The sequence below is a fragment of the Danio rerio genome, chromosome 17 (assembly GCF_052040795.2).
Source record: "Danio rerio strain M-AB ecotype USA chromosome 17, GRCz13ab, whole genome shotgun sequence".
NCBI classification, from domain to species: Eukaryota; Metazoa; Chordata; class Actinopteri; order Cypriniformes; family Danionidae; genus Danio; species Danio rerio.
The window spans coordinates 5,612,501-5,629,996 of NC_141037.1; the positions used below are offsets into that span (position 1 = coordinate 5,612,501).

At 36.6% G+C, this 17,496-nt stretch overlaps 1 protein-coding gene across 6 annotated transcripts in view; it reads left to right on the forward strand.

Moving 5' to 3' along the window:
* The window catches only part of LOC100334314 (kelch-like protein 29), a 376,785-nt gene that overhangs the window by 157,641 nt on the left and 201,648 nt on the right, over positions 1 to 17,496 (forward strand). For all 6 annotated transcript variants that reach the window (XR_015512889.1, XR_015512890.1, XM_087289939.1 and 3 more), the window contains one exon: positions 1,212 to 1,691. Coding sequence is in view for 2 of the 6 variants with exons in the window: in XM_087289939.1 (XP_087146065.1) it covers positions 1,212 to 1,691 (480 nt within the window). In the remaining 4 variants the exon portion in view is untranslated. The remainder of the gene's footprint in view (positions 1 to 1,211; positions 1,692 to 17,496) is intronic.

A 17,496-nucleotide genomic window follows, 5' to 3' on the forward strand; every position in this document is an offset into this window, starting at 1 on the left:
CCGAAATTCCGCTAGTCGTGGCCTCTCCTGGCTCCAAAACAGAGCAAATTTCAATTGAGCCCACTGTTAGAATGGCTAACTTTACAGCAGAAAAAAAGGTGTTTACAGCCTGGTACAAAAAAAGATTTTGGTTAATACAGCTAATATCACCCTTCATGACAACTGTGAGGGGGGTGAATTTTTTTATAACTCCTCCGTTTCCTTTATTTAAGTTATATTAAGTTTGCATAATTAAGGGCGTGGCCACTTGAGTGACAGCTAGGTCTCGTTGGTCGCTGTCACATCACTTCAGCTGAATCCTGCAGATTAGCCACTGAACTTGGCATATTTATCGTATTTTTGTGATGTTTTATGTTGCTTTATACAGTCAACTGCCTTTTGGACTTGTTTCCTACAATTATTGGATGGCATGGTATGCTGAGTGCACTTAATTGAGCTCACAAACCATTCACGTGGCCTCCGTTTCCCATGTGAGTAAAGTTATATACTTATATACCATCTCTATACATGTTTTTGTTTTATTTAAGATCATTTATCGTTTAAATTTATATTTAGAGCTGTAATGCACTTCAGAATCTGTCAGATTGATTAGCTGTAGGCTCTAGAACGGTCATCTGAAGCGTTGTCATACAGTGTTATGCTGGATTTCATCAATAGTCCTACATTAACTAACACGGACTATATCTGAAGTGTTTGGAAGTAATTTGCGTTTTCCTCCTGTTGAAAAACGTCATAAGAACAATATTTAGTGGCTCAAAACACTTTATTGATATAGTATACAACCAAGCACAAGTGGTCGGAATACAAACGAGTCACAGGTGATAAAGTATTAAGCGTTCTCCCAAAGCAAAGTGTGTCTGAACCAGGTCCAAGCTAAATGCTAGCAGGTGTCTGGAGCTCCGCTCACTCTCCGCCTCTTTGCCCTTGTTTGGTATCCCGCCGTGGGTGTGATGACGCGCGAACAAAATGGCGACGGTTGGCCGCGCCAACTTGTGGCTTCTTTTGCGCTCTTTAGAAACCTATGGGTGACGTCACGGATACTACGTCCATATATTTTACAGTCTATGGTTGTTACCAACATCTGGGGAAAATTTCAAGTCAACGGCACTTTTGGAAATATGTTTTACAAGAAAGAGTTCATTACTTACTGTGCATGGACGGACTGCACTTTTATTGATATCATCAAATGTATGTTATTTGTCTCTTCGCAGCTCCTCTATGGCCTCCGCAAGTGTCTGCTACGGTCAGTCAGGCTGGCCTGTTGGCACACACGTTCACCCTGCCGCAGCCTCCGGTGTACAGCCAGTGCGCCACCATCCAAACGCCCATCATCGGTGTGACCCCGGCACTGCAGACTCCTCACCCGCAGTTACCCGCTCACTTCCAGCTCCCGCAGCAGCCTTCACAGCCCATGTCCAGCATGGTGCTCAACGTCCAGAGCCAAACGCTTGCGGTCGGCGGGCTTCCACCGATGCCCAGCGTCTGCCAGGTGGCGCATCCCGTCCACACGGTGGTTGGTAACGGTCACCTGACCCATCCCATGGTGCAATCCGCCGCCCTGACCTGCTCCGCGCTGCCCACAAATGGACCTTTAGCAAACGGCCTGCAGGAAACGTGCAGTAACGGCCTGCAGATGCTGAAAACGGTCGGGTTGGGGAAATATGAATTTACAGACCCCTGCCATCCCAAAGGTAAACTGCATTTTTTTTTTGGTACAACATGATGTTCATAATATTTTCATAATATTTTCACAGGAAATTGGATTTTGGGATATTTTACAGTATTTTTAATACATGAAACAAGACGCATCCAACATGTGAGTGAATACTGTATTCCTGGACTTAATATTAGCACTGTTATGTTTAGTGACAGTATAAAAAAAAAACATGCAGCTGATATTTACCGTCTATACCAGTGGTCACTAATGGCCCAATTGCAGTACAGTATGATATGGTACGGTTTGGTACGGATCACCTTTATCAGGTTTGCATTTCCACTGCCAAAAGAGTATGAATGTTTGGTCCCACTGTATATTGTGGCCTTAACTAATATGTACTTACACAGGAATTAATAGTTTGTTACAATGTACTTATTGTGTAAATACATGTATTTACTGTGTACTTATGCCTGATTAAATACATGTAATTACATCTGTAACTAACTTTTGTAATCACATTTGTGAATACACGGTTGACCATCCCTTACACCTTAACCCACCCTTAAACCTACCCAAACCACGAAACCTGTCCATGACCCAACCTCTATCCCAACTCAAAAGCACCACAAGTGTCCTTAAATACATTATAAACACAGTAAGTACATTGTATTTATTTTTTGATGTAAGTTCATAGTAGTTAAGGACACTTAATATAAAGTGGGACTGAATGTTTTGTGGTGTACGGCAAAAAGTTTCAGTCAACGTCATTCTCTCTCAAGGAAATGTCAAAGTAAAGCTGTACGGGTTGTTCACATGTCATATGAGAAACACTTCTCACAAAACAGATGCTTTATAGCAGTTGTGGGCAAACTGTTTAGACCTGAGGGCCACATCAAGTTTTGCAAACCAAGTGAAGGGCCACATGTCAAATCCTTCAAAAAAATGACTTTTATTTATAGTGGCAGTATGCATGGAACATGTAATATCGGACATAAACATGTCACATTAACACAAAACAGAATTTTTTAATAGTTATTATTGAGTCAAATTTACACGTCAAATGAATTTGCACTGCTATTTATTATTATATTTATTATTTACTTTTCAATCATCAAAAAACAATAAAATAACCCCTTATAAAATATATAATAATAATTTATTATTAAATAATTAGTAATATAAATATAATTATCATTTAATAAATAATTAAATAATAATAATAATAATAACAATAATAATAATAATACTAATATTATTAATAATATTAATAATAATAATAATAATAATAATAACAATAATACTAATATTATTAATATTATTAATAATATTAATAATATTAATAATAATAATAATAATAATAATAATAATAATAATAATAATAATAATAATATTATTAATAATATTAATAATAATAATAATAATAATAATAATAATAATAATAATAATAATTTCATCGTTTTATAGTGGAGAAAAGATATTGTCTTATAGACAAAAATCTCATATTAACACATTAAAAATAATTCTTAAAGTTTACTATTCAGTCAAATTTACAATAATCTAATGTGCACTGCTTAGAATATGCAGATCAATCATCATAAAACTTGATGAAACCACAAATCTTTGATAGAAGAACTTTTTAAAGTGGATGTATGCATGGAAAATATATACTATGACAATAATTAACACATTTAACCAGCAATTATCATTGAGTCCAATTCAGAACAATCTCATTTGAGCTTGTATTAATATGCTCATATCAATCATTCTAAAACTATGGGATAAAATGGAAGAGTCTTAGTCTTTGTTATTCCAAGTCGTGTTATTATGAGTGTGTTAATGTGAACAATGAGCCAGAAAAGAAAATGTTATTAATATCAACAACAACACTCTCGCAGGATACCTTGCTGATTCAGTCGTTGCCTAAAAAAAAGCGCACCGTTCTGACATGCAGCTGACATTTACCATCTACACCAGTGGTCACTAACAGGCAGACTGCAGTCTGGGTCTGGACCCAAAAGCTGTCCTATACGAACCCAGACCTGCAGCCTTTAGCCTGTGCCGGTCCTGTTTCTCCTGGGTGTTTATTCTCAGCCAATTGCACCTGCTATTTATTCACTCTTTGTTTACCCGCTTTCTGCTTAGAAAAGGTTTGTTCCTAATCTGACTGTTCCCGCTGAATTAAGACGAGCGAGAAGAGCCGAACGGTCTTTCTTTGCTTAATCTTTATGTTTTTGCAGTTTCATTTTCCACAGTTATGATGATAATGGAGCTCTCTGGAATGAATGGTAGTAAAAATACATTGTTACCTTGGTAACTCAAGCATAATGTAAACTGGAAATCAATACACTAAAAGTCATTCATTATTTATTATTGGTTGGTTGAGACTGTTGAGTCGAGATGTAAAATAGAAAAGGGGAAATGTAAGTTTTTTTTGTTTTTTTTTAGCATTTTACAGTCATATGTGTTCATAAATTGTGAAAAAGTACTTAATTTGATTCCACAAGTTGCCTTTATTGTTACATGCAGATGTAAAACATGCTGAAATGTAATACTATATATATATATATATATATATATATATATATATATTAGTGCTGTCAATCGATTAAAAAAAATTAACTAATTAATCGCACCTTTTTAAAAAATTAATCGCGATTAATCACATTTAAAATACTGAAATGTTATTTTAAATGTAAAATTAATGTAAACGCAAGACAAAAACTATTTAAATTCAAAATATTAGTGTTTAATAGAATTTTTGTTTAACTTGTAACACTGATTTCTTCATGTAAACAACATACCCACAATAAACCATCAAGATCCTGGCTTGACAGCCATATTTATTACAGAAGTTAAAACACAGGCATGTTAATGACATTTAAATTTCAAAACAATCAATGCCAATAAAGAAAACGTTGATTTCCATGTTGGACTCTAAGTGGACTGCAAAAAAATGCCAAAATACAGGAATTGCAGATATGGAAAATGAAAAATTATAATAATAAACTGTAGAATACAAACTGTTGCACTCATTGTAAAGATTTATTGCTGTGAGTTGAGAACATTAGTTATAGAGTAGAAACAATTTTGCTTAATCCTCCTTTACAATTATCCAGTTGCTAAGACTAGGAGTATCCCGCAAGTGCACAGAGACTCCCAAATGCCCGCAAATGAATGATAATTTCTTGCAAACCGGTCGTTAAATACATTGCACACCCCTCTCGCCCCAACTCAAATACGTCGCTCACTCCACCCCTGATACAGACACACACACAGACACACACACAGACACACACACAGACACACACACAGACACGCACACAACGCGCTGCAGACGTTTTGGCCCCAATGGCCTTCCATACTGGAGCGACTCCCCTCAGATTCAACACGCATGATCACGTTCATCAAATTTGCTTAAACTAAGCGTCCTAAAGTATTACTGTATTTCACAAGGATTCTGACACAACAACGCGAAGCATACACTTTCATTGCGTTTAATGAGGAAACACGCTAAACTTGGAGGGCTCATGCTGAAAGGCAGAGTAATGCCCTGTCTTTGACAGCTCGCGTCTTCACCAGAGACTTTCTGAGTACATTCACATAAAACACCAATACTCCGATTTTTATATGATTAAGATTATACTCTTATTTTAAATTCTACCGTGTAGCCTTAAAAGGAACCTTACCTTAAAGGAACACCGAGTCACGAAATGCGGAGGATTTTCTTTCTGTTAGCCAAAAAGGAAACACCCGAAATTGCATGAAACTTTGGAGAGCCTGGTGATGCAACTAACTGTTTTATACTGAAACTTGCCTTCAAAAAGTGCTTCCTTGGTCTTATCCACATTTATTGCATGTTGAACACACGTCCACCACAACAGGAAGTAAAAAAAAAACCTGCAACTGCGTTAATTGCGTTAATTTTTTTAATTATTTAAAATTAATTGCATGCGTTAACGCGTTAATTTTTGACAGCGCTAATATATGTATATGTATATATATATATATATATATATATATATATATATATATATACATATATATATATATATATATATATATATATATATAGTTCTGTCTGGTTCTTGAATCTGATTGGTTGATAGCTGTGCAATATTCCCGTAATAAAAGCACTCGTACAGCCTCCTCACTCTCGTGTATTACTACACCCACACAGAGGGACAGCAGATCAATAAACTCACTACATTTTGACAAATATTGCAGCTGTTGGACAACATCATGTACTGTTGAGGCCTGTTTAGGCGATAATGTAGTTGTTTAGATTGCAACTATGCAGTATATTTATAAGGATAGTGCCTATTTAAAATATTTATACTTTCGAAGATACAGCGCGACGACATCCATTAGCCTGTCATTGAGCAGAGCAAAGATAGTTGACGTTCCGCCACAAGATGGCGACAGAGACCGCATAATAAGCCCTTAGGGAAGGAAAAACTCAGCTTAAAACTACAAACTGCAGCTAATCAAATCATTATTAAACTGGTAAGTGATTTTTTAAGTCGATCTTTCTCTTTTGTATGTTGTTGTGCTGTATTTATACCATAGTAATTGTAGTGTGTTAAGTGTAAGATGGGACATATCAGGAACGTATGTATTTTGTGTTGGCCTCTCTTTAACTCTGAATTACTTTGTGATTGGCCAACTGTTAGTTTCTAATATGTTTCCTGTTTTAGTTACTGCAGATAAGTTCAGTTAAAAATAGGAAAGAAAGAAGAAATGCCAGCATGTGTTTAGTGTTTTTCCTTGTCACAAAAACAACAGTAAGCTGGTAGTGTTTGCGTTGTTTTGGCTTTTTCAGGGGTTATTTATTGTGATCTCCTGATAGCAACAGAGAAATACTGGGAAATCTCTGTAGACTGATGGCATTTCATGTCGTTCAACCTTATAATCTTAAAATGTGAACAAAATCAGCTGTTTTGTCATCACTTTAGACAGCTCTATAATTACATGTGTGAAGTAGCAACAGTATCTGTTGTTCTAACGTCAGCTGTAGATGTGAACAGATGGCAGAAGAGACTCTCAGTGTTTTATTTCCTTTTTTATACACACGATTATTCCGTCGAGCTGTTGTATAAAAGCAATATCACATGTGTAGCAGTGCGATATGGCTATATATCATCACTGGTGGGACACTAAGGGGCTGATCACACTGACCGCACCTTTTCGTTCCTAAAATAGGAGGCGCACAACACTGCCTTTTTTGTTGACAAGAAAAAAAGAAGAGCGGATCGCTTTTTATACCGCTGAGCCACGACTGAATCAGCTGGGTATTGTGTGAGAGTGTTGCTGTTGATATTAATATAACTTTAAAATGTAATAATATTGTGATATTCGAGATGTGTTAGTTATACAGCACTGGATAACTCAAAACAGCAATTACAAGTCTCTCCTCCATCTTCAAAAGTCTCTATAGTCGTCTTGACAACACAAGCACTGCAGGCACCTCAATGGAAACCCCGCCTCTGCTTTCATTTGATTGGAGAATGAAAAAATGCGACTGACGTAACACGCTTTTTCCGCTCAGTTGACTTTTTTAAACTGCGAGCACACGGCGCGCAACGGCAAAAACATGAAGCGCAGCAGGCGGTTAAAACGCGAGGCGCACAGGGTGCATAAGCAGCGCACAAAACACTCGTGGCCATTAGTAAACCGTTCAAAAAAAGTCATCTCTCAATGCAAAAAGTGTGTTCAGTGTGTTCGACTCCTAAGGCACTCAGCCTGCAGCCTTGTGCCAACGCACGCCTCCCACCAGTACTGATATACAGCCATACCGAACTGCTATTCGTGTGATATTGTTCATATCTCTAACATAAATTTTTGGTAACACTTTATATTAGCTACACACTATACACACTAATAAACATTAGTAAGCAGTTTATAACTGCAGCTACAAATGCTGTATTCTTGTCTTATAAGCACCTGTATAATGTGTTCAATAATTGTATTTTTATAATTATTGTTTTTTTTATTACTAAATGAAGTGTTGCATTATTTACAAACCATTTGTATTTAAGAGTAGTTGAGGGTTTTTAGGATCATTCAGAATGAGTTAGTAAATGATTAATAAACTATTGAAATCAACATTTATATATCTTATTATTCAGGCATATACTAATAGTCAACTAATATGTTAATAAATGCTTTATTAACTCAACTTCATGCAGTTTTGTGAGCTAATCTAAAGTGAGGACTATTCATGCTTTATAAATCCCTTATAAATGACAAATAAAGGCTCAGAATCAAATGAACAATACTCTTTGCAATCTTTTCTAAAAAGTTAAATTACTGTAAAGTTTAAACATTGCTGAATAACAGGAGTGCCAAAATACAACAACAATATAATAATAATTTTACATTATAATAAGATGTCATGTTTAAACTCTACAGAGATTTTATTTTAGATTAGGTTGCAAAGATTTATTTTTCATTTGAAGTACAGTTTCATTTGTGTATCTTTAAATGAATAGGAATGAATAATGGCATTTTTCCTGTTTAGAATTTAACTGAGCCTTTATATTTGTCATTCATAAGGGATTTATAAAGCATAAATAGTCCTCACTTTAGATTAGGTCACAAAACTAGATGAAGTTAAGTTAACATAGCATTTATTAACATAGATAGTAACCATTACTATATGCCTGAATAATAAGACTTGTAAATGTTGATTTCAATAGTTTATTAATCATTTACTAACTCATTCTGAATGATCCTAAAAACCCTCAACTACTCTTCAATACAAATGGTTTATAAATAATGTGATACTTAATTTAGCATTGAAAAATAAATCATTAACAAAGTATGAAAGTACAATTATTGAACACATTATATAGGTGCTTATAAGTCAAGAATAGAGCATTTGTAGCTGCAGTTATAAACTGCTTACTAACGTTTATTAATGTAGAGTTAATGTTTAACAAATAATGAATTCCCTATTTGCTAATGCTTAATAAATGATTTATAGTGTGTAGTTATTATAAAGTGTTGCCAAATTTTCTCTTACTGGACCTCTTTTAATCATTGTTGAATACCCCTGATTTACACAGTTACACACTTTTTCATAAATTAAGCTGGTAGTAGTAGTTAAGAAGTTAAGGTTTCTATATGAGAGCTAAGTCACATTTTCCATGAGATAGTTGATGCGGCAACACAATTAATTATTGTTTATTTATTTACTAACATCAACAAACTTTAAACAATACATTTATTGTATTGTTAAGAAGTTAAGGGTTCTATATGAGAGCTAAGTTACATTTAAGGTTTCTATAAGGTTTCTATATGAGAGCTAAGTCACATTTAAGGTTTCTATATGAGAGCTAAGTCACATTTTCCATGAAATAGTTGCTGCGGCAACACAATTAATTATTGTTTATTTATTTACTAACATGAACAAACTTCAAACAATACATTTATTGTATTGTTAAGAAGTTAAGGGGTCTATATGAGAGCTAAGTTACATTTAAGGTTTCTATAAGGTTTCTATATGAGAGCTAAGTCACATTTAAGGTTTCTATATGAGAGCTAAGTCACATTTAAGGTTTCTATAAGGTTTCTATATGAGAGCTAAGTCACATTTAAGGTTTCTTTAAGGTTTCTTTATGAGAGCTAAGTCACATTTAAGGTTTCTTTAAGGTTTCTATATGAGAGCTAAGTCACATTTTCCATGAAATAGTTGATGCGGCAACACAATTAATTATTGTTTATTTATTTACTAACATGAACAAACTTCAAACAATACATTTATTACAGTATTTATTCATAAGTAAAGTCTCAAAATTAGTTCACGTTAATTTACAATGCATTCCCTAATGTTAACTTTGTATTATAATAATGTATTAGTAATTGTTGAAGTATGATTAAAAAATGCTGTCCAACTGTTGTTCATTCTTAGTTCACATTATTAAATACATGAACTAATGAAACATTATTGTACTGTGTGACCAGTGTAAGCAGAAAAAGTTAGACTTGTATGTTTATCTTTACAAATAGAGCTGCGCAAGTAGAGTTTTGCTATGCACTACAGTTTGTTGGGAAGGTAAATGCTTCTCTAGTCTCCAGAAGAATCCCACACAATCTTCAACCTGCACAACTTGATGATCTTGAATATATTTATAACTTCCCCGCCTTTCACTTTCAATAAAACCACCCATTCATCTCCACCCCCAGGACTGTGCGAGTTTGGGTTGGATTGCCTTTGCCTTAGTTTTTCCTGCCCGACCACAGGAAGTTTGTAATGATTTTATGAATTTCACAGATTATCTTCTCTGTTATTCGGCAACATCCAAGAACTATTGTGAAGATCAAATAGATTTACGGGGCAGCGGATGCTTCTGCGAAATTGTTGGTGGGTCTAAAATGGCAGGAATAATTTCCATATAAATGGAAACCGTATGTAAATATAGTATAAACGAATTTCGGTTCATATATCAACACGGTGGAGATGGGCAAGTTTAATGTACCGTAGCTAATTTCCCTGGAATGATTTATTAGGGGAAATAAACTTTTGGCGTTTGATGTAACTCGAGTTAGTTTCAACTTTTCCAATTCTGTTGTTGGTCTCTTGTGCTTTATACTATTACATATAAAAAAGAAACTATTAGATCATTCAAAAGAAACCGGTGTATGTTTCTGATTCGATATTGTGCCCTGAAGCTCTCGATTTGGCCTGATTTTCGAGCCAGCCATAGGCAGAAATGTCTTCTCTTTCTTCCTCTTTTTTTCTGTCTCTATTGAATGTCACGTTGAATTGCGTGAGGTATTCATCTTCTGAACCGGAGAGAACATGAGTTGAGTTTGCTGCCCATTTATCTGCTTGTAATTGCTGCTATGGATGATGCTGAAGTCAAGTTCATTGAATGTTACGGGTTCCTACTGAAATTTACAGATTCATTAGAAGCGGGCATGTCAACTGAAATGACATTACAGATCACAGCGCTTTCATGTTTATTGGTTTTGTGAAAAATAAGCATCAGAGCTGACATTGGAGTTGCTTTAAATATTTTAGCAAGGCTAAAAAAACTGATTTGGACATAGAGTCGGACTGCTTTGTGGGGTATTTGAAGGTGGAGGTCATCATTTTGCGATGAAGCATCAGCAAAACTGTCTTTCATATGTAGAAATGATCCTAATTAATCATTGAAGGGATAATTTTCCCCAAAATAAAAGATCACACTTTATTTTGATGGTCCGTTTGCTGAATTTAAGTTACCTTAGCAGCTAATTCTCATTAGATTAGTAGATAAGTAGACTGTTAGGTTGGAGTTATGCTGCGTTCACACCAGACGCGGAACGCGCAGATAAATCGCGCTATTCGCGTGTAAATAGCCGCGTAAACATTTGAGTTTACTTGCTTCATTCGCGCATCAAACCCTGCTTCATTCGCACATCAAATCCGTTTCATCCGCTCGTCAAATTCACTTCAAAACAGACGCGGACTCGCTTGATGGGCAGCTCTTCTGTCTGCCCGGTGACTCTAGCTTCATAGCTAAATGGCTAACATGAATTTTATTGAGAAAATAACAGCGTCGATATGTTTAGGGCCGTGTCTGAGTCCACTAGATTCTTTCAGAGGTGCATCCAGTTCTGTGAGCTCATCAACACCTCCAGATACTTAACCTGAATGATGGAGGCTTTCAGCGGTGCTTCTAACTGAGCCGAGCCGAGTTTGATGAACGTTTTGTCGGTGTCGGCTGGAGGATTTCCCCAGGGACACCAACAACAGGTGTACGTCACAATCACGCCCCCACAAGAGCAAGCTTCTGATTGGTAAACGCTGCGCGAATGTCCGCTGAAGTTCAGAATTTCAAAATCGAGCAATTCGCGTGAAATGTGCGTTAAACATGCAGAACGCTAAATTCGCGCCGCATCATTTGCGCATATCGCGCCATTCGCGCAATTCACGTCATTTGCGCGCATCATGCTGGAGGATGTTTAATCACGCGTTTGCATTGACTTAAAGGGCCATGAAACCCCCTCGTTTCAGCAGGGTGTTTTCACACCTCTACTTTGGAAAAAGTCAGAAAAGTGGGCGTGTCCAGCTCTGTTTAGGGGGAGTGTCGGAGGAACTAAAGTGGGAGGGTGTGGGAGTGTCTATTTGGGCATGCGCGAGTTTCAGAGTCAAAATACACAGACAGGAGAAAGTGATAGTGTTTAACCTACATGGACATCTGTAGTCGAATTATTTGCCAAATTATTAAATGGTGGACTTTAACTGCAGTTTGGCTCTTTCATTCAGGGAATTCATTCATGTCCCTCGCGACAAACGAGATATTTGATTCGAGGAACTGCTGTAAGCGTGTATTTTTCATGCAATGTTTGATACCGTACGGCGAATGAGAGAAAAAAAAAAACCTCCGCATTTCCCGGAAACTTAGATGCACAGGGCAGGTAGCGTCAGAAAGCCGCGTGTGTTATTCCGGTCACTAAATGCGGTAAAAACCCTACACGAGGTTAAAGTTTGGTTGTGATGCTAACGTGTTTACACTCGGTGCAATAGTTAACTTAGTTCGATACTAGCAAACTGAATAAACAAAGAGTACTGGTCGCTCAATTACCAAATCTGTAGAGGCAGGACAATCACCAGTAACTAGAGCCGCGTCTTTATTAAGAAAAGACTACAAGCGAATCCGGATCTCAGCGTTTGCAGATGAGAACAGCTCTCAGGTAAACAATAAACCTCCTTAGACACGTAAGTTATTGTTGTCGCGCGTCGCGTACACTGTTAATCCACACGTGACTCCAGCTGAGCTCTCACAGAGAGAAAATGAAAACAAAACTTCACGGCAGCAAACTATAAAAGCAACACTTCACACTTGTTTTGCCAACACAACGTGGCGTCTCTGTCGTGAAAACACTGTGACACTAATGAATATTAATGAAGTTACACAATAGAGCGCGCTGATTGGTTTGAACCAAGCCTTACTCATGCATTAATGCATCACACTGTAAGACGTAATAAGACACACTCTAGTACAGACGCCCAGTCTGCACGCTGGAATACACGCTATTATGTCATGACCGTGACGCAGCTTCAAAAATTTGTTTCAAACCGGAAGTACGAATTTGCTTGAAATAACGCAAAAACAACCAATTTACACTTTTTAGTGAGATATAGGTGTCCTTATAGTGTTTATAACAGTGTGGGACACATATACGACTGTCAACAGCTCAAAAAATGTGTTTTGGTGTTTCGTGACCCTTTAACATGTAAATCACTCGGCCTTGATAGGGGTTGGGGTTCGGTAAGTGATTGGGGTGGAGTTGGTTTGTGAATGGTAAAGGCTGATTTATACTAATTAGCATTGCGGTCGGTAAGTGAAGAGAGGGGGTAGGATTTATAGAGTAAATGGTAAGTGAAGAGCTTGGGGGGGGGGGGGGGGTTAGGGACTATAGGTAAGTGTAAAGCTGGGAGGGGTGGTTGGGTGTATGCTATTGGTAAGTGATGAGGGGGCGTGGGTAGGTTTGTTAACAGTAAAGTCTGATTTATACTAGTTACCTGTGTGATCGGGATGTGGGTAGGGGGGTGGTGGTTGGGAGTTTGGCTATCGACAAGTAAAGAGGCGGGTGGTGGGTTTGTGAATGATAAAGTAAAATCTGATTTATACTAGTTACCTGTGTGATCGGGATGTGGAGGGGATGGTTGGGAGTTTGGCTATCGACAAGTAAAGAGGCGGGTGGTGGGTTTGTGAATGATAAAGTAAAGGCTGATTTATACTTCTGCTTCAAGTGCACGGTGCAGCCTTCGCGCAGTTGCATAGCCCTCTCAGACGCTGACGTGCACCGTTCAAAATAATGTTCCTACATGTTGCGATGATAGATTTGCATCTCCACTCCAAAAGCAAGTGACGTGATATTTTAAAGTTGAAAAAATGATTGATTCTTGCATGAGATGTTATTCATTACATCAACTTAACCATTAAAATGATGTATGTGTTTAGGAACACTTGATGCCTTCAGATAAACTAGTGAAAGTGGAACATATGAGAAATGTGATGCTCTGATGCAGACCCTTTTGGGCAGTTCAGTGAAAGACATGGACATAGATTTATCCTGAGCTTTGGCTGTTTTTCAGGAAAATATTGAGACTTTGCAGAATGCATTTGATAAAGTAAGTAATCTGATACAAGGCAGGAGGAAATAAATGCAAACTAATGGCTATTCAAAAAAAGGACAGTCTAGACATATTAGCAATCCAAGGAGACGCTAAATTGGAATAGGAATAGATTACTGCGTATATTCTCTGAATGGAAAAGTACTTGGACTGAACAAATCTGTATAACCACGGCTCGTTGGAAACACTTCACGTTTTGCGAAATGTAAAATAAGTTGCCCCAAATATGTTTTGTTGCATGTTTTAGATGACAAATCCACTAGAGGACGCTGCAAATCTGAAATATGATACATTTTGTTGTATGTTTTAGATGCTCATCCTTCTTGTACACAAGATTGTGTAGATGTTGTACAGATTAGCTAGCAAGCCACTTACCTAAACCCTTCTCTATACCCAACCAATCGAGTTTCCAAAAGCAAACATAAGAAAAAAGTACAATGCGACCACATAAGTCTTAATTTCACAGTGCTTTCATCTCTTTTGTGAAAGCTTGCTTCACTGGACTCAAACCTAAGCGCTCTGTAGCACAAGCACAACACCGTACAATGTAAGCTAACGAGCAAACTGACCACACCAGAAAAGCTATATGAAGACAAATTGGTGACGGGAGCATATTCCATTACAAATCATAGACACCGTTAAGTTGCTTTGTGTTAATTATTTGGTGTTTTGCAAAGAACTTCACAAAATAATCCTTTATATATATATATATATATATATATATATATATATATATATATATATATATATATATATATATATATATATATATATATATATATATATATTAGAGCTGCACAATTAATTGAAAAAAGATTGCAATCTCGATTCGACCCCCTAGACGATCTTAATCCAGCATTTCTACGATTCTGCCAATCATATTTTCATGTTTAGGAGAGAAGCAAAGGTGGCCGCACGAGTTTTTTCATTGTTTCACAAACGATGCTCAGCGACATGGACACCTCCAAATGATGTCAAAAGAGTCACATACTGTATTTCTAAGGTATAATTCACCTAATAATGTCATTTTTTCCTTCATATAATGCTTTATTTGTGGCCGGGAAATCACACGTGACGTGAGCTGCTGACTGTGCGGGCGCGCGACCTACTTAATGTTAGACGTGCGCAAAGCATGAACAGCACTTAGCAGTGAAAATGAAACCGAAAGCGTGCACATCATTTAAATGATCACATCGCATTTTAGAGTTATGATTGTAACAAGTTTTTTTTCTTTCATAACGAACGCACAGTTGTGCATGAAAATATTTGTTTTTTTTCTACAACAGAAGTTAATGGTTACAGGTTTTTAACCTTATTTTTTAAATAACTTCTTTAGTGTTTAACAGAATAAAATACACACTACCTGACAAAAGTATTGCCGCATATCCAAGTTTAAGGAACAACAAATAGTAACTTGACTTCTACAATAGTTGATCACTTGTTATAAGAAGTGGCTTATATGAAAGGCAAAGGCCTCTAGATTATGCTTATTTTACCAAAATAAAATGTGATCATGCCTTGATGTTTAATTATTAAATCAGGACAGTAAGGTCAAACAAAAATCTAGTCACTTAACAAATAATGTCCAGTATAGAATATAAAGTCATGCTGCTGTAACACAAGTGTACAGGGCAATGGGGTTGAGGATCCACGAGCAGTTTATCTGCTAGATTAGTCAGGCAGGCAATGATCAAAACAGGGGCAAATGGATACAGTTGAAGTCAGAATTATTAGCCCCCCCGAATTATCAGCCACCCTGTTTATTTTTTCCCCCAATTTCTGTTCAACGAAAAAAAGATTTCTTCACCACATTTCTGAACTTAATAGTTTTAATAACTCATTTCTAATAACTGATTTATTTTATCTTTGCCATGATGACAGTAAATAATATTTGACTAGATATTTTTCAAGACACTTCTATACAGCTTAAAGTGACATTTAAAGGCTTAACTAGGTTAATTAGGTTAACAAGGCAGGTTAGGGTCATTAGGTAAGTTATTGTATAAAGATGGTTTGTTCTGTAAACTATCGTGAACATACATATAAAAACAAATATAGCTTAAAGAGGCTATCAATTTTCACCTTAAATTGAACTGCTTTTATCCTAGCTGAAATAAAATAAACAAGAAATATTATCAAACATAATGTGAAAGTGTTCCTGCTCTGTTTAACTTCCTTAGGGGGGTGGGGGGGTAATAATTTTGACTTCAACTATACAGATAAAACCAGAATTATGGTCAAACTGGTGATTGATAGATAAAGCAAAACAAAACCATAAAGCAAGGCAAAGGGTGAAAACATAGCTAGGCAAGGCAGGACAAGGCAAGAAAAGAAAATGCAATAACAAGCCTCAGCAACTATTGTGAGTATGTGAGGTGTATTTATAGTCCTGGAAATCAGTTATGAATAGCTTCAGCTATGTGTGTGTGAGTGTTTAAATGATTGTCAGCTGTAGCAGGTCTAGATTGGCGCAAGGCATCATGGTAGTTGTAGTTGCTGTTCAGTGGCCGAATTGTAGTTCTCCAGCAATCTGCTCTTCTCTGATGATCATAAAAAAATTAATTTTGTGTCTGACTCTATTATGATCTTGGAGGACTGCATTCGTACCTCTCTGCAATGACTCAAATCAATTATTAATGAAGTCATCTGGAATGGCAAAGAAAGCGTTCTTGCAGGACTCCCAGAATTCATCTTCAATGCCTCCTCCTTCATCTTACCCCAGACATGCTCAATAATGTTCATGTTTGGTGACTGCGCTGGCCAATCCTGGAGCAGCATGACCGTCTTACGCCTGTAAGCGCGTCAGAGCGAGGCGTGAGTGTCGCTGAAGCAGCAGTGCCGCGATAGTTTTCGGTGCTGGGTCTATTTTTGACGCGCTGCTCATGCTCAATTAAAGTGACAGTGCATTGATAATGACCTAAATACATTGAATGACAGTAAAAAGTAACAATTTTACCCAATAAATGTGTCAATAATATCAACTGATTTATATATATATATATATATATATATATATATATATATATATATATATATATATATATATATATATATATATATATATATATATAGTCAATCAAATGAACTTAAACGATTAAAAACTGCAACAAACCTTTATTTCGGCCCGAACTACAAAACCAATAGTAAAACAATTTTAGTATCAGTTTTGTTGGAGAGGGGAAGTGATTTACGGGAATTGTAGTCCATAGCGAAGTGTATTGTGGGTAGTGTAGTTCGACACGCATGCTGGATGATGTGAACTCGCTGTGTGCTGTGCTGCTCAAGCAGAGGAAGAAAGCTTTATTCGGCTTTGCTTTATGTTCGCTCAAGTTATTCCACCTGGGATCTGTTTGCACTGTGAACCCGACAACACGAAAATAAGTAAAAGAATGGCATGCATTGATCACTTTTGTCCGTCTCATTCTTTGCACGAGCATGAATTAACGTGCTGTTACTCTGCCGATGGACATTACTGAAGTGGATCATGCATAAATATTATTATAACTATACTGTATAGATATTATTATAACTATAGGCTTGCAACATCCTGGCAATCAAAAACCAAATGACATGATATCACAGGCGATTGTCTTCTGACTTTAGACACGTACTCCTCATAGAGCTTGAGAAGCATACACTAATGTTTGATCTATAAAATTTGTAAAATAAAGATTTGCAGGTTAAAGAAACAGCATAGGAGGAGGTTGCCGTT